The 24,072-nt window shown below is 40.8% G+C and overlaps 1 protein-coding gene across 2 annotated transcripts; it reads left to right on the top strand.

Annotated features, from left to right (window-relative positions):
- Nucleotides 1–1,703: 1,703 nt before the first annotated feature.
- Nucleotides 1,704–16,927, top strand: LOC140615350 (membrane-spanning 4-domains subfamily A member 4A-like). Of its 2 annotated transcripts, none has more exons than XM_072795243.1 (7): nt 1,704–1,894; nt 5,640–5,799; nt 6,924–7,052; nt 10,540–10,596; nt 11,757–11,915; nt 13,489–13,590; nt 16,586–16,927. In XM_072795243.1, exons 2-7 carry the CDS (start codon nt 5,656–5,658, stop codon nt 16,673–16,675), a joined length of 681 nt encoding a protein of 226 aa, XP_072651344.1. In that variant the 5' UTR covers nt 1,704–1,894; nt 5,640–5,655; the 3' UTR covers nt 16,676–16,927. The 2 variants fall into 2 exon arrangements, with proteins under 2 accessions (XP_072651344.1, XP_072651345.1); XM_072795244.1 differs by having other exon boundaries at nt 1,706–1,794.
- The last annotated feature ends 7,145 nt before the right edge of the window (nt 16,928–24,072 follow it).

Here is a 24,072-nt window from a genome sequence, read left to right on the forward strand (position 1 = left end):
GCCTCTGGCATCTGCGATGGCACATTTTCCTACTTTTCATAATACCTTGCGGAGCTCTCTTTCCACAGCCCTCTGGGAACTGGTTTCATCTTCTCTCAAAGGGTTTGGTCTTCTCTGTCTTCACCTCCAAGCCTGGGGGATCTCATCCTCCTGTTTGCAACAGCAGCCTGCTCTCCCTCGCTGGCTCCTGCCTGGTACCCAGTGCCGAACTGCCAGCCCTATTTGAAGGTCGTGACATAACCCAAACTAAACATGCCCCAAATTTTGCCGTTTGTACCTGTAACCCTGTCCCTGGCCATGTCCGTTGCCTTCAAGAATGGTCCTATCACTCACTCAGTTCCCTAAAGTAGAATCTGAGTGTCACCCTTTCCGCTCTTGCTCTTGATCCTGCACATCCATTCTTCCAGCAAGTAGGACCATGACGACTACCTAAGCGTCTCTCAGACTCCTGCACTTCTCGCCTTTCGGTAGCTCCGGTGCTGGTTCAAGTAGCCCTCATCTATTCTGTGCACAACCCGGGCTTCCGTCAGCCTCACTCTGGAACTCCAGTGTTATTTCTTCCTTTGTTTCTCTAGCTGGTGCCTAGGTTACCATCTCTGAAAGACTTTTTCTCCCTTCATTTTGGGAAGGATAACTCCAGAGGATTCCAAACAACACAATCTTTTGAATTTAGGCAAAACTGGATTTCAGCCTTACCTACAGCAACTCTGTGCACGTGCCTGAGCTCCAGTTTCAGCTTCCGTGAAAACAGAAGTAGACACACATCTGAAGTAAATGTCCGAACACAGAGTAAACATCCAATCAGTTTTAAATCTGGTGATGATTGCATTCATTAATGTGAAGACTTTATAAATTCTCATTACTAGAATACTTTCCAAAGCCCTGAATTGTCTGACTCCTCTTAAGGTCTGCTCCAGTGCTCTCCTTCAGTGATTAAGAAGCTCTTTCAGTTTCTTGAATGCACAGAGATCTCTTTTGCTCTGTGGTTTTTCTTCATTTTATTGCTTCTATTGGAATCTCCCCTCCCCTAACCCTCCTTCCATTCTCCTGCTAATTCATCAGGTCCCCACTGTGATGCTCTTTTAGGAAGTCTCCTCTGCATATTCAGACACCTTTCTCCTCCATACAAAATATCAATATCATATTACAAATGAGGAACCTTATTTTAGAGAAATAATAAGGCCGGGAGTAAATGGTTGGCTTTAGCTTTGTCTTAGTATCAGGCTCTTTCTATGATACAAGATGCCTCTTTGATTTAGAAATGTGTCTTATTAATCATTGCCATGCATCGACGTGTTGCTACTTCATAGGCATTCATCCCTGATGTTGGATTTTCATGTAAATAACATTCAAATTGTGTATATGCACAATACAGAACATGCAGTTCTGTAGGGAGTTGAGGAGAGGGGTGCAAATGTGTGAAGTTGTGAAGAGGAGCTTTTTAAATGAGTTTTAAATGCCATTAAATTAGTTTGTGTGTATAAAGACCTTTGAGCAAAGTCTGACCCATAGTAACTCCTTAATCACTGATTTCCACTGATATACACAGTGATTTTACACTATACACACACACTACCTACACAGTATTGTACCTGCTATTCTTTTCCTATAGAAGACTGTGTGAGGCTGTCATTGCTTGTTCAGCAAATTTCACAACAGACACCCACACCCATATTAGGGACACTAAATCAGTTAACGCTTCCGACACAAAAGAAGGAACCAGTTGTGCATCTCAGCACTGCCTTTGGGGTTCAGAAATACTCAGGAGAGGAATGCAGATTTGACCTGACCGAGGTGTGCAGCGGGGGCAAGTATTGTATCTGGGCTGAAGGCACTTGCCTGGGGTCTGCGACACTCACAAGACACGCTGCAGGCATTGCAGGCTTGAAGAAAGGTAGGGACATGCCTTCCTAGGCTCTGGGGCTGATGGTTTTCTCATCCACTGGTTCTAGGATCCCTGAGAGTGGAACGAGAGAGGATCAGGTCTCGTTTCAGAGCATGAGCTGGTATTCTGGGTCGGGGTGGGTCTAGTGCCCCTTTAAGTGTATGTTTGGGGGGTGGGGTTGCAGAGCATTCTTTGCTGCAGAGGACAGGGGTAAAGACAGGCTCCTAGAGGCTGATGTCGGATGAGGTTGTTTGATTCCTATATCCCTAGGCTCTTAAGAAGCCGAAAGCAATATTTTGCACTTTTCATTAGAAATTTTGTGTACTATTGAGTGGTCTTTACTCTCTGTCTCTGACATCGTTTTTATAATTGAGCATTCAGAAAGGACCTGCCACGTGCAGTGTCTGCTGGAGATGATGTCATGTGAAGGTGAGGTGTCGCATCTTACGCGGCCCTGGGGTACACTGCGGCCTGACCTAGTTCTCCAACCATTTAGGGGCACCACTCGTGAGACACCAAGCCATAGACTAAAGCTGCCTGTGAGGAAGCCCCCTGAGCAAAGAGATTTTGTAGTTTCTTGTCATCCTTGGGATCAGAAAGTAGCTTGAGGCAACTGTGCCTAATGCAGTCATTCCTCAGATGAGGTCAGTGAAACCCAGAGAAGAGAAATGACTTATCCAGGGTCACACTAGGACCAGGAACCAGATGTCTTGATTCCTAGTCCAGACCTTCTCCCTGCTCAGTTTTGACTTTCCCATCATCATCCCCAAGCAACCATCCAAGGCCAGGCCTCCTTTCGTGCTTCTATTTTATCAGTTTGATAAATAGATAGATCGATAGATAAATAGAAATTGATTCCATTTATGATCACGCCCTGAAGGCAGAAGCTCAACCGCTGAGCCACCCGGTCTTTCCATTTGTACGAATTTTCTAAACCCTAATTTAAGTTCTTGTTATAGATCTATACAGCTCCATCTTCCATCTTCTTACATCAGTTTCATTAGTGTCTCTATAAGAATTTAACTGCCTCATCTAAGTTATCTCACTTATTGGCATATAGTTATTCATAGTATTCCCTTTTAATTCTTTTTCTTTATCTGTAAGATTGGTAATCATGGGGCAGCCCAGGTGGCTCAGCAGCTTAGCATCGCCTTTAGCCCAGGGTGTGATCCTGGAGACCTGGGATCGAGTCCCACATTGGGCTCCCTGCATGGAGCCTGCTTCTCCCTCTGCCTGTGTTTCTGCCTCTCTCTGTGTCTCTCATGAATAAATAAAATCTTAAAAAAAAAAAAGATTGGTAACATGTTGGCTTTTACATTCCTGATTTTAGTAATTTCTTCTCACAATTTTTCTTGTGATGTCTGAGTTTCCAGTTTTGTTGATCTTCTCAAGGAATCCCCCATTCCATGTAGTCATTGTGTTGTGGCTATTTGTCATTGCTGTTTGTTGTTGTTGTGTCGTGACTGCCAGATCTCTTCTGTGAAGTCTGTATTCTCTGTAATCTATACACATTAGAATTTATGCTTGATTAGTTTAATGGTCAGCTAATGATTTAACAGATAACTTTCTTTTTAAGATTTTATTTATTTATTCATGACAGATAGAGAGAGAGAGAGGGAGAGAGAGACAGAGACAGAGACAGAGACAAAGGGAGGAGCAGGCTCCATTCAGGGAGCCCGACGTGGGACCCGATCCAGGGTCTCCAGGATCACACCCCGGGCCGAAGGCAGTGCCAAACCACTGGGCCATCGGGGCTGCCCTAACAGATAACTTTTAGAGCCCACTCCCCTTAAGTCACCTACCCTTTTGTCTTAGGTCATGTATGTGTATGTTCATTGGACAACATTAATACTCCAGCAGTTAACAGCTCCGTTTCCTTTCTCTATAGCTGTTATTTCTTGCTTGCACAGAGCCCCAAGAAAAGCCATCATTGAGGAATTAGGGACTCCTCAGGTCAATCCTGAGCACACATACAACGTACACATGTGCATGGCCTTTTAGATTCCCAGGGATATAAGAATATATCAAGATATACTAAGATATACCAAGAATATTTCAAGATCCCTGCAAAAATCTCATTCCTGTGTTTTTTATTTCTTTTAACTATTTTTTTTGTAATCCAGCTTTTTCTTTACCAGAACTGTATCACTGCCACCGGAAGCTGTGAATTAAAAACAATTTCTGATGACTTCTTTTGACAAAACATTGGGGTTTGGACTTCTGTCACTGAATAAACCTTAAGTCCTAGCAAGTAAAGACAAGATATATGAGTAGAGCTTTCCCAGATGTTTTCCCAACAGGTCAAACAGTGACAAGTCTCTAGGGACGGGGATTTTTAAGGGACTTCTAATTTTGTTCAAACCCCATCACAGGCTGTACGGTGGCTGGTGTCTACAGCTGCCATGATTCTATGGCTTCTAGTTTTCAGGGCTACCACAGAATTGGGAGAGGGTAAAAGGAACAGGACAAGTTAAAACCTGACAAAGCTCAAAGAAAAAAAAAGGGGGAGGGGGAGAATCAATGAAACCAAGAGTTCGTTCTTTGAGAAGATCAACAAAATTGACAAGCTTTTAACTAAATTATCTAAAAAGATGAGTCAAATAACTAAAATTATCAGTCAAAATGGACATTAGTCTGGATTTTATAGAAAGAATAAGAGGATTATAAGTGAGTACTCTGAATAATTGGTTCCCCACAACTTGGATAACCTGAAGGAAATGGACAAATTTCTAGAAGCACACAGCCTACCAAGACTTACTCAAGAAAAAAGAGAAGGTCTGAAGAGGCCTGCTATTAGAAGGGAGATTGAATGAATAATTAAAAACTTTGCAACAAAGAAAAACCAAGGACCAGATAGCTTCACTGGTGAAATCTACTGAACAGTTAAAGAACGATTAACACCAACCTTTATCAAACTTCTCCAAAACATTCACGAGGAGGGAACACCCCTTAAGTCATTCTCCAAGGTCAGCATTACCCTGACACCAAAACCAGATAAAGACATGAGAAGAAAAACTACAGAATATTATCCGTACATCTATCGGTACCAATATCCTTAACAAAGAACTAAAATCCAAACTTGGCAGCATATTAAAAGGATTATATACCATGACCAGGTGGGAATTATGCCTAGAATGCAAGGATGGTCCAACATATGAAAATGGATTAATTAATATGCCACATTAACAGAATGCCATAAACAGTCAAACATGATCATCTCAATTGATGCAGAAAAACATTTGACAAAATTCAACATCCTTTCCTGATAAATCATATTTAGTAAAGGTGACTCTGAGGCAGTTTCCAGCTCTGAGTACATAACCGTGCTCCAAGGAGTAAACGGGGACCATAAAACACTTTCCAAACAATCGGAACACAAACGATTCCACGTAGTTTATTCCTATGATAAAAGTCATCTTCCAAGGGGGAAATGGTTGTAATCAGAGAGGGAAATCTGAGCGCAGACTTCATCTATTTGAGGGGCCCAGCATATTCACCTCAATTCTATCTAGATTCCCCTCTCTTCAGTTCTTTCGAGCATCTTGATGACACAAGGCATCCTCTCTTCCCATGTGTCTTTGTCTCTCTGTCTCACTCCGTAAAGTGTGTCTTGTTCCACTTTCCCAGTGGCCGTTGCAATAACTACATTTTGCAAAGACGTTCTAATAGCTATTATAATAAAGCAAGGGAATGTAGACGACAGGTTGTCCTGGCATTAACAGGACCTCATCTTAAATTACATTTCTTCTTGTAGCTCCTTTTCTGCTGCCATGGCAACCATACAAGGACCAGAAGGGACCACACCAGGCACTGGCTCTGGTGTGTACCAGCCAGAGCAGTCTGCTATTCTACGATCACATCTGCATAAAGGGATATCAGAGAAGTTCTTGAAGGGGGAACCTAAAGCCCTTGGGGTAAGTGCGTTGCAGATCTGGAAGCAGACCAGTTGTGTTGTAAACTCATAGCTGATCAGTTTTGATGACAAATACTCAGTCCCATTAGCTTCAAGATAACATCAGCAAGCCCTAAGCATAATGGTATTTGATGTTCAGGCCCTATAACTAAAGAGTGATGCAATATTCTATTACATCCTGCTTCTGATCTCATCGTATTTAAAAAACTGTGACTTTGGGTCTATTCTGGGGTTGTGGGTGGTCCATGATAACTTTAATGTCAGCAGGGAAGAGCAACAAAAAATAAGGCCACATGCACACTAGCTGGTGTCCTCCCAACAGATCCTCCTCATATCTGATGCTCCAAGTGTTACTATCTCTGGGAAATCTCCTTAGCCTACTCCTCAGAGGATGAAAAGTCTTATTCTCTGTGCATTTCCTTCTGGCGTATCAAGAGGGTGAGCCTAAAAGAAATGGACAGTTTAAAGAAAGACAGATTAGTGCAAGTGGAAGGAGAGTGACTACAGAGGTTGATCTCTTCATCCATCCATCTTTTGATGGACACCAAGGCTCCTTCCACAGTTTGGCTATTGTGGACATTGCTGCTCTAGCCCAAGCTTTAAACCAATGGGACAAAATCATTATGACCCTTTGTATCCTTTTGTTTCCATGGGATAATTATACTCCAATGCTTCTATTTTTAGACCCCTGTACTTACTCATGTCCTCAGGGCCCAGATGTCAAGAAAAGATCATAGTGTTCTTTATCTTCTCCTGTACACATGCTCCTTCCTTCACATTATTTTTCCTTGCTAGAATATTTCCTAATTTCTGGATCATTTCTCTCTGAGCGTGTGCAAAGGAAAGCAAGAGCTACAGTAGAAGTAGCGTCACAGGGGTCAGTAAAGCACCTGTGGGTAGGTCCTGGTGCACTCTTTTTACCTTGAAAATGACTGGGTCAATAGAAATAGATATCCCAGGAGACAATTTTAGTACGTTAATGTATCCATACTCCTTTATATGAAAGAAAGGTAACAGGAAAATATCAAGGCCATCAAACTATTTCAAAAGATGCAGAAGAGGGGTAACTTAGTGATTGGAAAGGGGGTGAGATATAATCAGATTTACTTTCTTCGTCATTTCTAGGTTGTGCAGATCCTGATTGCCCTGATGGTCCTCAGCTTCACAATAGTACACCTCAGTATCACATTGCCGTTCAAAGAAAGCAGTCTTTTGGCAGAGCATGACTTGTTCAGAATAGTGGGGTCACTGATGGTGAGTAGAATAGCTCCTGATATAGGTGGAGACAACCTAACGTAGTTGTTAATATCCTGAGCTTTGGAATCATACCCCAACTCTATTTTATAGTTCTATAACTTTGAGAAAGATATTTAATCTCCTTTTGACCTAACCGTATCACATTTAAAGTAGGAGTAATAAGACTCCTAGAACACTGGGATGATTAAATATTTAGTATGTATCAGGATATATTACGGTTGTATGTAGCAAAAGACCCAAACCAGAATGGATTAAACATTGAAAGCATTATTATTTCACAGCAAGAAACCCAAGGGCTAGTCATTTCCAGCGTTGGTTCAGGAGTGCAAGGACCTCATTGCTGATGACTAGCATATCACACCCGATTTCTCTCATCGTTCACCAATGTTTTGTGCACATAGATCCTTTATATTCCCAAACCAACTCTGGGCAAAGGTAATGGATTTGCCTTTGTTGGCTTGGACTAACTGGGACTCAGTTCTCAAGTAGGCTGGGAAGGCTTCACTGAAGCTCATGAACAAAATGAGTTCATTAACAAGAAAGCATAGGAGACATGGCTGGTATGCAGGCAATTTATAGTCAGCTATCAAATCCTAGCAAATGGAGCTGCTATTGGATTGCTTTTATTTCAGAAATTTAAGAACAATTGAGTGAAATTTTAAGAAGTAAAAAGTTTTCCCTCCACATAACATGCAAGAGAGTTTCTCTGCAAATTAAGAGTGCTAACAGGATACAGCTCTCAAGCGACAAGAGGAAAATAAATGTATACACTGGTTTTATGTTAGAAGATTGTAGTGTTGAAGTGTTTCCATTTATCTACAAAGTTGAGGATGTGAACGTGTAGAGTTTTATTATAGACTTGGCTTTTTGCTCCCCCTGCCTGCTTACAGAAGTGCAAGATTTGAAGAGAAGCATTTGCAGTGCTACTTCTGTGCCGCTGTACAATGCTTTACACGTCTGATGAGACTAATGTCAATAATGACTTTTGTTCAGTGCTTACCGTATTCTGAGCACTCTTCTAAATGCTTTGTATATTCAATCCCATTTGTGCAAGCATCACAGACTTCTGAAAAAGGCTTTACCTTTGCCCTCATTTTGTGAATGAAGAAACCGGGTCTTGGAGAAATTAAGTGATTTGCCCAAGATCACCCAATTATTTGGTACGGGAATCAGGGCTCAAACAGGGTCGTTCTGATTTCAATCTTGCAGACATTAGCCACTCTCATTTTCTGCTTCCCCTTTAATTTCCATTTCAAGACCACTTTGGAAACCACTTCTCCTAATTTATGTCCTTCCTCTCCACATGTTCAGTAGATTTCCAGGCACTGCAGGAGCTATGTGTGCCAACTGAGCTATCACTCAGACCGTTGTAGTAATCCCACTAGATGAGCTTTTGCTTAGTTTGTGGAACATTTTTGCTGCTACCTTCCATCATTCTTCCAACCTTGTTTCCAAACCTCACTTGTGATGTGCTTCCCTTTACTCTCTTACATAGCACAACAACCAATACCAAGAACTAATTACAAATATCTCTTACTTTTGGTGATTTAGTCTCCAGTGCAGCTAGACACCTTTCACCAGGATGAACACTAGACAATTATTCCCACATGAGTCTATCTGCTCAAGGTTTCGTTTGTAGACTTTGGAACATTGTAAAGTTTTACTCCTCTCCATTACTTGTAGTCCCTGTTAATTTTTTTTTTCTCTCAGAAACTTTATACATTTTTTGCTATGATGAGTGAAGTCCTCTTATTAAATCCTGTCTTTAAACACTCAAATACAGGGGCACCTGGGTGGCTCAGTCAGCTAGATGTCTGACTCTTGGTTTCAGCTCAGGTCATGGTCTCAGTGTCATGAGATTGAGTCTCGCATTGGGATCCCCATTCCTCGTGGAGTCTCCTTGAGATTCTCTCTCTCCCTCTCCACCCCTTCCCCAACTTGTGTGCTCTCTTTCTCAAATAATTAAACAAATCTTTACCAAAAAATCCCCACCCACATACAAATATATATGTTTTTAAATATAATTTATGAATATAATGTTCTTCCTATGTGTCTTACCAAATTTTCTTAGAGTTACACTAGCCTTTAATTCATATTCTTGGAGATCTGCAGCAGAACATATTTGAATAGCAGTAATGTAACCATTTTCCTCAAATATATTTCTTATATAGTTATTTTGGTTGATATATTAAGAAGAGTAATTAACACATGTTCATCTACATATTTCTCTTGACTTTGACTTTAAAGAGATGGCCCTAGTGTTTCCTCCTTAAATATGATAAAACTGAGACAAGTATTCCATCATATTACCATATTATGGAAAATGGAACTCTTCATCTTTTATCAATCGTGTTGAAGTCACTAATAATGTTGAATTCTATGTCTTAACATTGTAAACATAAATAACAATTAGTATGTGAATTTTCTCCTTAAATCTGTGTTTATAAATTGTAATAATACTCAATGGTAAGAAACCTGCACATTTGAAGGAATACGTCACATTGTCATGATTCATTTCATATAATATGATGGATGATTCTCCCTGCTATTTCTTTTTCCAGAAGTGACTAAGTTTAACTTTACCATCTCCATGTCTTGGTCTTTAGAAATGGTTTGAAGAAACGTACCAAGCTGTTTCCTTCCATCAGTCTTTGTCTGATATTAAGATACAATTTTTGAAACTCTTAAAATCAAATTTGGAAAGCAAACCCAGAAATTCAAACATCAAATAGTTTAAGGCAGGGGGTCCAATTGCTTGATTCCACCTGTTTTAGCTCAATGGACAGTAATTACCCGACTGATGGAGTCAAATGGAATAGTATATTATAATTTTTAAAAAATAATCAGCATCGAATATGGAATTCGAAACATTCTTTGCTACTATTTCGTTTATAGCCTTTTTCTAAAGACTTTATTTATTTATTTGAGAGAGAAAGAGTGAGCGAAAGAGAGCACAAGCAGGGAGGAGAGGCAGAGGGAGAGGGAGAAGCAGATGCCCCGCTGGGCAAGGAGCCTAATGTGGGGCTGGATCTCAGGGCCCTGGGATCATGACCTGAGCTGAAGGCAGACACATAACCGACTGAGCACCCCAGGGATCCCTGTGTATAACTTTTAATAGTCACTTTAAATAAAAACGATGTGTAGTTTCTTTTCTGCTATAAACTCGTAAATTTTGGTAGCATATTAGGGTTCCTTCAGGTCAGGAATTTAGAAGCTTTCCTTTTATTTCAAGGCCCTCAAACAGTTTAAATGACATTGCACTTATGTTTTCGAAAGGCTTGATGAATTCCCTTCTGAATCCATCTCATAGAATTTCTCTGTTGTTTCTGGGAAAAGAGGAGAGTTATTTATAATCTTTTGTGTTTCTCCAATATAACTGGTCTGTTTTGCGTACTTATCACAGGTAGGGATAAGTTTCAGGAGGTCTTGGCTTCAAATATTTGTTTAAAGTTTTTTTGCCTGCATTTTTTTCTCTTGTTACTAGTTTATTACTTCAGGGTCCTTGTCAGTTGCAGCCGGCAATAGAACTACGAAAGGTCTGGTGAGTCACGTTTCCTTTCTTTATCTATCAGTTGCTTATTTTGGTCCCAAAAGAAGAAGGACTAACCAAGTATGTACTCTACAAGAGGAGAAAATAGATTGTTTTTTGACACTCGGGAGAGATGGTAAGTTTTGCACAGTTGCATTGGTCTTTCAGAAATTGTCCTAAAAACCTGGCTAGTCAGAAAACTACTCATATGACATAGAATAGTTTGAGGAAGTGGTTGCTGAGTCTTTCTGAAAATACAGAGAATTCCTGAAAGGGAATGTCAGATGGGCCAGCAGACCTTGCAGCTTGAGATCCAGGCCATGACAGTGGCACCGAGTGCTGGTGTGGCATGATATTTATTGACCTATTGATTAAAATGTATCTTCTAACTGTATTTGGAAAGGATTTTCATTTAGTTTGCAATCGAGAGGAATTCACAATAAGGCTATTCAATAAGGAAATGCGAATTTAAAACCTAACTTTCATGCCAATGTCTTTCGCAAAGCCCAAAAAGACAAAGGCCCAGATTTCATCAACTATTTTTGCTGGCAAATGACCATAATTGAGGTTTTTTTGCTCAAAGGATAGAGATCAGCCCGGAGCACGATCTCCATGGGTTTTCCAAATCTGACCTCAAGTGTCTCTCTAGCATCCGGTCCGGGTAGAACCACTAAAATCTCCCTTATGCTACAGCCACACTAAACGTCTCATGGTTTCTTGGATAATTTTAGTTCTTAGAATAAGCCTCCAAGGGAAGAGAATGCAAAAAAAGGGAATACAGAGCAGAGGGAGGTCACCCACCAAAAGCATGGAGGCGTGCGAGACAAGAAACATGGAGAAACTAGTGTGTGGTCAGGCACCCGAAGCAGAGCACGGAGGAGCTAGGCAAGGAGCTGGGTGTGGACATCTCTAGCCAACATGGAAAAAAGAGTTTCTCCTCTTGTGCTGGTGTCATCGGAAGGATTCAAGCTTGAAAACCACAGGGTCATATTGCGGTCTGTGCAGGAAACTAGCTGGAAGAGCCGTGAGAGGAGAGACAAGTGAGGGGACAGTAGAGAACTCAAGATAGAACAGCAGGGCTGTGGGGGTAGAAGCTGTGGGTGTGAAGTGCTTGATGGGGACACCCTTGTGGATGCCACTGGATTGTTGAATTGATTTTCCTTCCTTCCCAGATCAGAAGCAGCCTGGGAGTAAACATCGCCAGCTCTATCTTGGCCGTAATAGGGGTCTTTTACAATGTAATCCATTTGGATAATTTTAAATATAATTTCTTTGCGTGCCGCCAAAACACAAAAACAGGAGCCTGCCTCACATTCCTGGTTATTTTAATGGTGAGTGCCTCCTCATCTCCCGGGATACTGGGACGGAAGCAAGTCATGGGAGCCCTGGCTCTGGCAGATGTAACACTCCGTAGTTCCTGACTGGTGAATAAATCACTTTGAAACTGAAAATGATTGCAAAAAAAGGGCAATCTTTCTTTAAGAGCTGGGCCCGCATCTCCTCTTTCTCTTTGTTTCTCCGGATGCGATGAGGGAAAGTGAGAAGAAAGCTCATAGTCATGGAACACCTACTCTCGCTGGTCAGTGCACTAAGCATATTGCCGATTTGTTTTCCTGTTTAATTTCAAAGCACCAACTCCGTTATCCACCCTAAAGGGGGAACCCGATGTCAGTCCCTCTGCATCCCCAGGGCTCCCCGATGGAGTCTCCTGGTTTTCGAATAATAGTAAAGCTGTTTTGAACATTGTCCAACAAGTGGCAAATCAGCCATTATCCCTCTGCACATCTCTGGATGTTCTCGCAAGATCGAGCACCTCCCGGCCTCAACGTCCAACTCTTAGCAAATTCTCAGTTCCCAGCCTGTATCTCACTACTGCTCTGCAGTACTTGCCCTCATGTAGATGTTCTGCTAATGGCTTATTGCTCCAACTTGCTACTTAAGCCGGACACTGTAGGTCCTGGAGCTGTAGGCCTCTGCATAAGGGAAGGGAGCGAGTGTTCCCGTGGCACAGACCTGGCCAAATGAAAATGAATCTTTGTTACTAAAAGGCTATACACACTGTCTATTAGCCATTCTCAGCACAAGTTCCCTGTTCTCTGTCGTCCATGCGAGCTCCCTTCTGGCCTCTCTGCGTGCTGCTCAGGTAGTTCTGTCTCACCGCCCCTCGTCTTCACCCCGACCTGGAATCTTAGCATTCTTCTAGGTTCATTCTGGCTCTTCTTCGTCCCAGGCTAATCCCAGACGAGTCCTGCGTGCTGCCTAGTCACAACAAAATAACCCCTTGACTGTCTGCTAAACGAATGCGTACTGCCCCTTGAGGTCTCTAACGGTGCTTAGAGTAGGCAAGCTTATTTCTTGCCGCTTACTCAGAATAAGAGAGTTTCTTCAGAGAACTTGGATTTCCCGCCCGCACGGTCACGCAGTTAGGAACTGGGGAACAGGATGAGATTTCTGAGCATTCCTGATTCCAGCGCTCCCGTTCATGCTCGTACTTAAAACCGTTCTCGTGGTTTGTCCTCCTCTCTGCTTCTCCCCCACTCACTGTCCCTCCTTTCCCTTTTAACCCCTTTCACTATTTCTGACATTCCACGTGTGAGTGAGACCACTTGATGGTTGCCCTTCTCCGACTGACTTATTATCTCACTCAGCACAATTCCCTCCAGTTCCATCCACGTTGAAGCAAATGGTGGGTGTCCGTCCTTTCTGATGGCTGAGGAACGTGGAACATTCCACTGCACAGACCACAGCTTCTCCATCCGTTCCTCTGTCGGAGGACATCTTGGAGGAGCCAGTTTTTTCTGACCTCCGGCCAGTGCTTCTCCTTTAGCCTTGTAATCAGACGGGCAGTGTTTTCATCTTGTCATCTCTAGTCCTCACGTATCCCTGTTATAAATCTGTCCCCAGGGCCTGGATGTTACAGTGATCCTGCTAAACGTCCTTGAGTTCTGCATCGCTGTGTCCCTCTCTTCCTTTGGGTGCAAAGTAACCTGTTGCCATACTGACGAGGTGGGTACTGGGCTTGTCTTTAGATTTCCCTGGCCCTACGTTCCAAGGACCCAGAGGCTTAAACAACACCCATCTATGACTTCCCAGTTTCCATGGGTGAGGAGCGTGGGCACAGCCCCACTGGTTCCTCCGCTCAGGGTCTGATAAGGCAGGGGCTGCGGACTCAGCTGAGGCCTCTGATCCTCTTCCTTTTCTTTTTTTAATAAATTTATTTTTTATTGGTGTTCAATTTGCCAACATACAGAATAACACCCAGTGCTCATCCTGTCAAGTGCCCCCCTCAGTGTCCATCACTCAGTCACTCCCATCCCCCCGCCCTTCTCCCCTTCCAACCCCCCTCTGATCCTCTTCCATGCGAATGTGTGGAATGAGTTTCCTTTTTTTTTTTTTTTAATTTTTCAATCCTGTTTATTTTATTTTTATTTTTTTTAAATAATAAATTTATTTTTTATTGGTGTTCAATTTGCCAACATACAGAATGGGTTTCCTTTCAGCTGAGCAACTCACGACAACTGCCTTCTACTTTTGAGGCCGCAAGAGAGTGTAAACCCCCGATGCTTTAAGATTCCTTTCAATACTTCATGTCATTAGGTCAAGCCTGCCCAGAATAACGCCCTTTTTAAAATAAGGTATGATTGATGTACAGAGTTATGTTAGTTCAGGTGTACAGCTTAGGGATGTGACGATTCTGTTCAGTTCCCAGTGCTCATGGCAGTAAGTGCTCCTGTCACCAGGCAAGGCTATTACAGTATAATGGACATACTCCCTACACCGTACTCCTCGTCTTCACAACTGCTTTATTTTATAACTGAAAGTTTCTACCTCTTAAGCCCCTTCATCTATTTTGCCCTTTCCCCCACCCACCTCCTCTCTGTCAACCACCAGTTTGTTCTCCATTTAAAAATCTCTTTGTTTTGTTTTTTAGATTCCAACTGTATGAAATTGTATGGAATCTGTCAGTCCCTGCCTTACTTCACTTAGCATATTAACTTCTAAGTCCATTCATCTTGTCAGAAATGACAAGATCGCATTCTATTTTATGGCTGAGTATTTTTCCAGTATATATATATATATATATATATATATATATATATATATATATATATTTCCAGCATATATTAAAAAATATATCCAATATCATATACCTGCCCATCTCGTTCATCCGTTCATTATCGATGGATACTAGGGTTACTTCCGTATCCTGGCTATTGTAAATGCTGCTGTAATAAACATAGAGGCACATATATCTGGATCATCTGGTATTTCTATTTTTAATTTCTTGTGGAACCTCCATACTGTTTCCTACACTGACTGCACCAATCTACTTTCCCCTCAGAGGAGCAGGAAAGGAAGCTCCACATCCTCGCCAGCACTTATTTCCTGTCTTTATGATACTGGACATTTTCACAGGTTTATTAGGTGATACCTCTTTGTGGTTCTGATTTGCGTTTCCCCGATGATTAGGGATGTTAAACATCTTTTCCTATTGCCCGTCTGTGTGTCTTCTTTGGAAAAAGATTTACAGAATCATGTCCTTTTTGATAAACTCAAAGTCAACTGCTCAGGAACCTGCTCACAGGTGGCATCCCATCATATACAAGCAGGGGTCCCACCCATACTCAAGCAGGGGGAATCACACAGGGGCATCATCATAGCATCCTGCCTACCACAACCAATAGAGACAAACTAATTTTCTCCATCCTTAGTCCCCCAGAGGGCCCCTTCTCTTAGCCCGGGTCAGAGAATTCTTCCCAATGGAGACGTCCCTGAGAGCGCCAGGTTTTGCTGCATTATCTCATCATAGCAACCTTCCCTGGACTCACTGAAAAGTCACTGTTTCAAACGTCTTGGCCTGTGCGTGCACACCTGCCCACCTCTTACCCAGAGATCTGCAGAAGATCCTCCTGGTCACTGAAAGAACATCACCCAGAGAGGGAGGATAGGCAAATGGGAGGAGAGAAGAGACCGGGAGCCAGTAGGCGGAACAGGACAAGGATATTTTCCGAGAATTGAATGAAAAGGCCAAGAGTCGCTCGTTACTTTTATCATCCAAAGGCAAATCATAAAATAGTAATAGTTTGTTGAGATTATTTTCTTCTCTTGCTCCTCTCCACCATTCTGTACCTCTTTACCTTCTTTTGAGGCTTCCACGCTGCACCACACCTCCTGCTCCCCAGAAGAGAGATGGACTAACTCTCTTTGTGGAATTCCGCATTGTAAGAGCCTCGAAGTCAGAGTTTTCAGCAATTCCTAATGACCTTGTAATTTCATTAAGTGAAGCATTGCATTTGCATTGACCAAAACATCTCCCCAACGAGGCAAATTCTTTAGTAACCTTCCTATCATAATGTCTAGGCCTGCTTTCCCTTCTGCTCCTGGAGTTACAGAGGTGGGAAAGGCTGTTCCCACAAATCTCTTGGTGTGAATCCAGAAGGGCAATGTCTTTGAGGCATTAATGCTGAAGTTTCTTCTCTTCCTGGTTCTATTTACCACCGCACCCCCCCCCCCCCCCACACACACACACTGCATTTCACACTGAGTCTGTGGAAGAAAGACCAGCATTTTTCTTAGTTTGCTGGTGGGTTCCTGCCTTTCTGGGTCAATGTGGTTTTGAAATGGTTGGGTCTTGGTCAAATCATGATCTGGGTATGTTGTTGCCATCAGTGTAAACAACCTGATTTGGAAAAAGAGCTCTAGATTTTCCATTACCCCTTGCTTTCCAACTCGCGGGGCACCGTCATTCACATGTAAGATCAGTCCACTCACAGGGTCACAGCAACAGCCAGCAGCACCTCATGCCAAGAGCTATCACTGCATGTTTTTCCAAGATCCATTCTGAGCTCCAGAATGCCAGAGAAACCCCACCAAGTTGACTGGAGACCCAATTCAGAGAAGAAAAACCAGACTCTGATAGTAATGCCACTGTGTGGACAGGAAAGGGAAGCCCTGAGGTGTTTTGATCGACTCACCTATGACATTCTGATTGATTTCACAGATTGTGTGGATTATGCCATCAAATCCTCATGTGGCAGAAACAGCAGCTCCTGCACCATTTGCAGCAGGTTTGATGCCACCAACAGACTGACAACCAAATGTTCCAGAAAATCCATCCTGAGAATTGTGCAAGAACCTCATTTGGGAAAATACCAGAATCCAACTCTGCTTTCTACATATATAAAAATAAGTGTGTACACACACACAGAGACAGACACACACACACACATAAAATTCAGAATCACATTTTCACTTTCCCCTGAGAACTCAACAACTCACTTTACTGGCTCTTTATCAACAGTAGCAGAAATTAAGTGATTAAATCATGCATTTAATGAGTCAATGGTGCTTGTAAGTTTTTATCCATTGGGGTGCCTGGTGGCTCAGTCAGTTAAGCATCTGTCTCTTGATTTTGGCTCAGGTCATCATCTTGGGGTGGTGAGATCAAGTCCTGCATTGGGTTCTATGGTGAACATAGAGCCTACTTGAGATCCTCTCTCTCCCTCTCCCTCCACCCCTTCCCGCTCATGCTCTTTCTCTCTAATAAAAAAATAAAAGTCTTTATCCATCTTCAGAACTCTATATTAGGACATTAAATTGGTAAATTAGATTCAGCAGCAGAAGGTTAAAAGGATATTGCTGAAATGAGGGCTCCCTAAAGATGACATTTTTCTCCTTCCCTGGCCAATACCCCGACTCTTGACTTTCTTCTCTCACCTGTGGGAATGCAAGGTTTTTTTTTACCTTCAGAATATTGAGATGCATAGCTTTCTCCTCTCCTTCCTTTTCCTGTTTTTCCTCTCCCATAGAAAATACCTTCTAATACACATTCGGTCCTTTGAAGCACACAGACCATGATTTGAATATAAGTAAACGTAGAGTAAAAATCATTTCGTGGATCAGATTTCATTTATGTTTTCTATCTCTCTTCACCTTTCTCTCCTCCCTCCTTCCCTACTTTCTCTCTTTCAATCTCTTTCTCCCTCTCCTTCTGCCCCCCCGAATTCTCTCTCTTTTATAGGACAGAATTATTATCTTAATCAAATCTATATCTCGTGCCATATATGTGATTGTGCAATACATGCTACTTCCTCAATGCTCATTAAATACAATTTATGTATATAGAGCAAAAATAAATTCAATGAAATTAGAAACAATAAGTTCATGTACTGCCTAGTTCCTAGTCATATCTGATATGATGGAAAGAGACTAAGCGGTGTAAGTGGTGATATCAGGAAATACAGAGTGGTGATAAACTAGGGGGGGTTTGTTAATCAGACAACACTGGATTTCATCTCTAAAATTCCATAACTCCCATTTGCCATGAACATGCCACCAAATGCCTCTGTGCTTCCTATTTCTGTTCAGTAAAACAGAAAAAATATCACATGGCTTGTGATAATATTGGTAGAGTAACTACTACTCTGGCTGGCAGAGGCTGAGCCATAAAGTCTTAATATACACTGACATGAATATACATGTGCATGTGTATTATTGGCATATATATCCATTCATTGCTGTTTTATTAAACACATATTTATGGGGGCACCTGGGTGGCTCAGAAGTTGAACAACTGCCTTTGGCTCAGGTTGTGATCCTGGGGTCCTGGGATCAGGTCCACATCAGGTTCCACGCAGGGATCCTCCTACCTCTGCCTGTGTCTCTGCCTCTCTCTGTGTGGTATTAATAAATAAATGATAAATAAATAATATTTAAGAAAGTAAAAAATAAATAAACCCATATTTATAAAGTACCTATGATGGGCAGGCATCAAGAGAGTGATGTGCCGGGCAGCCCGGGTGGCTCAGCGGTTTAGTGCCACCTTCAGCTCAGGGTGTGACCCCCGGGGTCCCAGGATCGAGTCCCATGTCGGGCTCCCTGCGTGGAGCCTGCTTCTCCCTCTGCCTGTGTCTCTGCCTCTCTCTGTGTGTCTCATGAATAAATAAATAAAATCTTTTTTTTTTTTTTTTTTAAAGAGAGAGGCTGATGTGCCTTATCTCATGTAGGTTAAAGTTATGGGGCAATGCATAGTTGAACATATAAATAATCAGTCAAAATATTTTCATGTGTTGTTAGAAGCTATGATGATGAACAGCTTGGTGGGCTAACAATGGCTGGGCAGGGGTTGGACATTAGAGCACCAGGAAAGTTCTTCCTGAGGAAGTAACATTTTCATTATGTCAGAAATACTATCATTGCATTTTTATGGACATTCGCTTTCTCTTTCAACTTTTAAACTTTTTTCAGCTTTATTGAGGTATAATGGACAATAAATTATATATATGTAAGGTGCACTCTGCGATGTTTTCATATACGTATATATTGTGCAATGATTATCACAAAGCTATCACCTCACAAAATTGCCTTTTATATATATAATTTTTTTGTGGTTAGAGCACTTGAGATCAACTCTCTTAGCAAATTTCAAGTATTTATTTTATTAACTGCAGTGAGCGTGCTGATCCGCAGAACTCACTCATCCTGCTTCACTGAAACTTTGTACCCTTTGACCAACATCTCCCCATTCTCCCACTCCCCAGCTTCTGGCAACTCTCATTTTTCTCTCTGCTTTTACGTGTTTGAATTTTTCAAATTCCACATGTGAGTGAGACACACAACATTTGTCTTCCTGTGTCTGGCTTAATTCACTTAGCATAGTATCCCCCAGGCTCAAACTGTTGTCGCGAATGGCAAGATTTCCTTCTAAGCCTGATTTCCATATGTGTGTATGTAATACATGAACATACATGCAGACATCTCTTTATCATTCATCCACTGGTGGACACTTAGCCTGTTTCCATTTCTTGGCTATTGTGAATAATGCTGCAGTAAATGTGGGAGTACAATTCTTCTGTGCGACCATGATTTAATTTTCTTAACTATATGCCCAGAGGCAGGATGGCTAGATCATACAGTACTTAATTTTTAATTTTTTGAGGAATCCGCGTACTCTTCCATAGTGACTGTACTGTTGCAACCCAACAACAACGCACAAAGGTTCCCTTTTCTTCACATCCTCAACAACATTTCTTCTGTTGTTTTGATAGTAGTCATTCTAACAGGTGTGAGGTGATATTCCATTGTGGTTTTTGCCTATTTCTGATGGTTAGTGATGTTGAGCATCTTTTCTCATTCCTTTTGAGCATCTTTTCTCATTCCTGTTGGCCATTTGCAAGTCTTCTTCGGAGAAATGTGTATTCAAGACTTTTGCCCACTTAGTAATCGGGTTATTTGGGTTTAGAGTTTTTTTTTTTCTTGTTGTTAATTTGTTTTGTTTCTGTTTGGGGGTATTTTTGCTATTGAGTTGTTGGAGTTCCTTATGTGTTTCGGAAATTAATTATCCAATGTATATAACAGATGTAGTGTTTGCAGATATTTGTTCCATTTCATACTTGTCATTTTGTGTTTTTCTTTGCTGTGTCAATACTTTTTAGTTTAGGTGCAGAAAAAGAATTTGACAAAATTCAGCTTCACTTCATGACAAAAATTCTCAAAAATTAGGTTTAGAAGAGGGGTGTCTGGCTGGCTTCCTCAGTAGAGCATATGACTCTTGATCTGAGGTTGTGAGTTTGAGCCCCACATTACGTAGCCCCACAATTAGGAAAAAAAAAAAACAGAAATAAAAGACATAAAAATGGAAAAGAAGAAGTAAATGGTCTGTTTTAGATGCTATGATCTTATATATAGAAAACTCTAAATACTCCACCAAAAATTTCTAGAACTAATAAGCAAATTGACAAGTTATTGAATACAAAATCAACTTACAAAAATCAGCTGTGTTTCTAAGCACTAACCATTGTCCAAAGGAAATTAAAAAAACAATCCCATTCACAATAACATTGAAAAGAATAATATACTTAGGAATAAATTTAACCAAGGTGATGAAAGATTTGTACACTGAAGTGGTACCTTGATGGTGCAGTTCATTAAGCATCCAACTCGATTTCAGCTAAGGTCATGATCTCAGGGTCACAAGATCAAGCCCTGTGTTGGGTTTTCTCTCTCTCTCTCCCTCTCTTCCTCTGCCCCCCCTTCCCTGCTCACACACACTTTCTCCCTCCCTCTCTCTCTCGCGCTCTCAAAAAAAATATTTTTTCTTGTTGTTAGAGAACTATAAGATGCTGATGACAGAAAATGAAGAAGACACAAATAAATGAAAGGATACCCTGTGCTTGTGCATTGGAAGAGTTCATATTGTCAAAACATTCATACTGCTCAAAATGACCTGCATTATCAATGGGATCTCTATCAAAATTTCTTTTTTTTTTTTTTTTAAAATTAAGTTTAATGCAGTTTTCAATTTGCTTGTTTCCTAACTGCTTTTTTTTTTTAATTTTTTTTTTTATTTATTTATGATAGTCACAGAGAGAGAGAGAGGCGCAGAGACACAGGCAGAGGGAGAAGCAGGCTCCATGCACCGGGAGCCCGATGTGGGATTCGATCCCGGGTCTCCAGGATCGCGCCCTGGGCCAAAGGCAGGCGCCAAACCGCTGCGCCACCCAGGGATCCCCTCTATCAAAATTTCAATGGCATTTTTCATGGATATAGAAAAAAAACATACAAAAATTGGAACCCGAAAAGATCCCAAATAGTCAAAGCAATACTAAGCAAGAAGAAGAATATTTTCTGATTTCAAATATATTACAAGTTTACAGTAATCAAAAGAGTTAGTACTAGAAAAAAGACTGCAGACCAATGGGACAGAATAGAGAGCCCAGAAATTAATCCATGCTTTTATGGTGAATTGCTCTTTGACAGGGATGCTTAAAACATACAAAGAGGAAAGGACATTTATGACAATGTAAGGCCTCCCTCCCTCTACACCAATCTGTCCACCTTCTGCAGCTTTTCAGACTGACAATAGTTAGTAAAAGCCAATTAAGAAATTCCCTTTTCTGGTTGAAGATTGGACAGTGATCTAGCAAGGTCCACTAAGGTGGAACCTCAAAACCATTGCTTTTATGTTAATACAGATATTCTATACGTATTGCTGGTTATCAGTGTAGATACCGATAGCCTGGCTTCTTACTGGCAGATGTGCACAACTATAAAGGAACTAGATTTAAGGTGAAATTCAATAAAGAAAAATAATGATAAACAGAAATAAGATGGGTCTTTGATTCCATGATTGAGAAGCTATATCCTGAAGCTTGTTTTAACTCTGTTATGTAATGAATAATGTCTATGGCTTAGGCCATTTCAGTTGATTCCCCTATTAGTTGTAGCGTAAGTGTTTGTCATTCTTCTATGAGTTACTTGTTCTTTTCCTATTTCTTTTTTATTTATCATGTATATGTATTTTCATATTAGTGATGCTAATCCATCATCCATATTTAATCCATGATGCAATTACATTTTCTTCATTCAGCTTTTTTTTTTGTCTTACATATCTTTTTGCTGTCTCTTGCACTAAGGTTATTTTTTAGTTTAATATAGAGTGTTAAAATCATTGTATTTATGAACTCTCACATTTTAAATTTCTCATTTCAACTTTACAATATGTTTATTTGTATTTTCTTTCCTTGACGTGTGAATTTGTCTTTAGCATCAAATTTTATTAGTATTGTTAAATATTATAAAACACTGATATTAAATGTTATGATTTTACCATGAGATAGATTATATTTGTCTCTTCCTGTACTAGCTCCCTCACTTTCTTATTATATTCTCTCCAATATTTCATTTACTTTTTTAAAATTTTTTATTGGTGTTCAATTTACTAACATACAGAATAACCCCCAGTGCCCGTCACCCATTCACTCCCATCCCCCGCCCTCCTCCCCTTCTACCACCCCTAGTTCGTTTCCCAGAGTTAGCAGTCTTTACGTTCTGTCTCCCTTTCTGATATTATTTCATTTACTTTTTATGGCTTTTGACACATGGTATTTATTCCCATTTATTATAATGATTGTGAGTGAAGTTCCTCTAAGAAACCGCCATTCCCTTACTCGCAATTTATGCACTAGGGTGGAGCTGACCCTACCCTCAACTTCTCCTAGATCTGGGCCATGGCAGGATTACATCAACTCGACTCAAGTGGCTGACTCTGCAGTAGCTTAGTGACCCAAGAAAATCAAACGTATAGATGACACGTTTCCAATCAAAGCTCATCCCAACATTTTTGCTTCATTGACCAGGAAAGACTGTCTTCCTTTTTTCTCTTTCCTGTGGAGCTGAGCGCTGTGTGGACATGCATCTGATGCTATTAGCAATCAACATGCTACTCTCCAAATCCTTTCAGAGACAAATGCTTACAGAAGACAGCAAAACTGAAAGGTTCCAAGTGAAAGATCAGTCCCTAATAATGCTATTATAATACTAATACACTGCAGAAAAAAACTAGAAAACCTAGGAATATATGACACCAAATCCACCAATAATCTTACCATTAAAGATAAGCATTGTTAACCTGCTAATGTCTTTACGTACAGACTTACACGTAATAATATTAATTTGCAGTTATATGGCATTTCTAGGCTTCCATTTTAATGTTTTAAAAGCCTTTATAGGGAGACTTTAGAGTCATTATTGTTCTGGGCTACTTTAGATTTATTAATCAGACTTAACTTTTCTGGCAGCCCTTACATCCTAAGTGTTCAAGGGAGACTCTGCACTCTAGCTCATAGAATCTTGAATGTCTCCCAGCTCTGTGTGAGTCCGGGTAATCCTTTAGCTTGCAACTCTATGTTTAGTCATTGATAGGACTTTTGGAATTTCAACTTCTGAATGTCAGCTTAGTATTTGACGACAAATTCAAGGGGACTTTCTTTCAGACTTCAGGAACTCTTGTCTCTGCATAGCTACCTCCTTCCCTCGCTCACTAATCTAGCTGCTTCAGCTCCCTCAACCTCTGATTTCTGTCTTCTCAATGTGGCAAGATCAGCAGGGATCCATCTCCTTGACCAAGGTCTAGAGCGTTTCTTCATGCAGAACCAGACCAATTACTGTAATCATATTTGTTTCCATTTCCTCAGTGGTAAAAGCTCTGCAGTGACTACTGTCCAATGTCTGAATGTAGTTGTTTAGAATTGTTTCTACTTTTGTAATTGAACAGAGTTGTCTGCAGAGTCAGTCTGGTTCCATAATAACAGGGAGAATTGATTTTTTCCTTCAATTTTAAAAGGTTCCCTATAAACATAGATGTTGGTATTTTTTTACTTTTTTTCCATATTTAAAGTTTATTTAAGGATATCTAAGTAGGTCATTGAATTAAGTTAATATTTGCCTGATCATTTAAAATCCTAACTATAAAGTTCAACAAGTTTCATATGCTCCATGAGAACCAACTACTAAAAGACATTTGCACTTTTCAGTTGTTACTTTATATTTAAGTTCTGATTATTTCCCAATGCCTTCATGTAATAATATCGGGACAGTTTTGATCCGCGCTCAAAGGTTTTTGTTTACACAGAACACAAATGGTGGTATCACAATGAGACAAAGATAGACAAGTTTCAGGGAAAGTATTTACATTTTTAAATTAATCCA

The sequence above is a fragment of the Canis lupus genome, chromosome 23 (genome assembly GCF_048164855.1).
Source record: "Canis lupus baileyi chromosome 23, mCanLup2.hap1, whole genome shotgun sequence".
NCBI lineage: Eukaryota > Metazoa > Chordata > Mammalia > Carnivora > Canidae > Canis > Canis lupus.

Bases quoted from the DNA above. Each gene is read 5' to 3' on its own strand.
- LOC140615350 (XM_072795243.1), top strand. From the start codon at position 5,656: ATGGCAACCATACAAGGACCAGAAGGGACCACACCAGGCACTGGCTCT. The intron at 10,597-11,756 runs GTGAGTCACGTT...CTTCCTTCCCAG, and splicing joins ATAGAACTACGAAAGGTCTG to ATCAGAAGCAGCCTGGGAGT. The intron at 11,916-13,488 runs GTGAGTGCCTCC...ATCTGTCCCCAG, and splicing joins CATTCCTGGTTATTTTAATG to GGCCTGGATGTTACAGTGAT.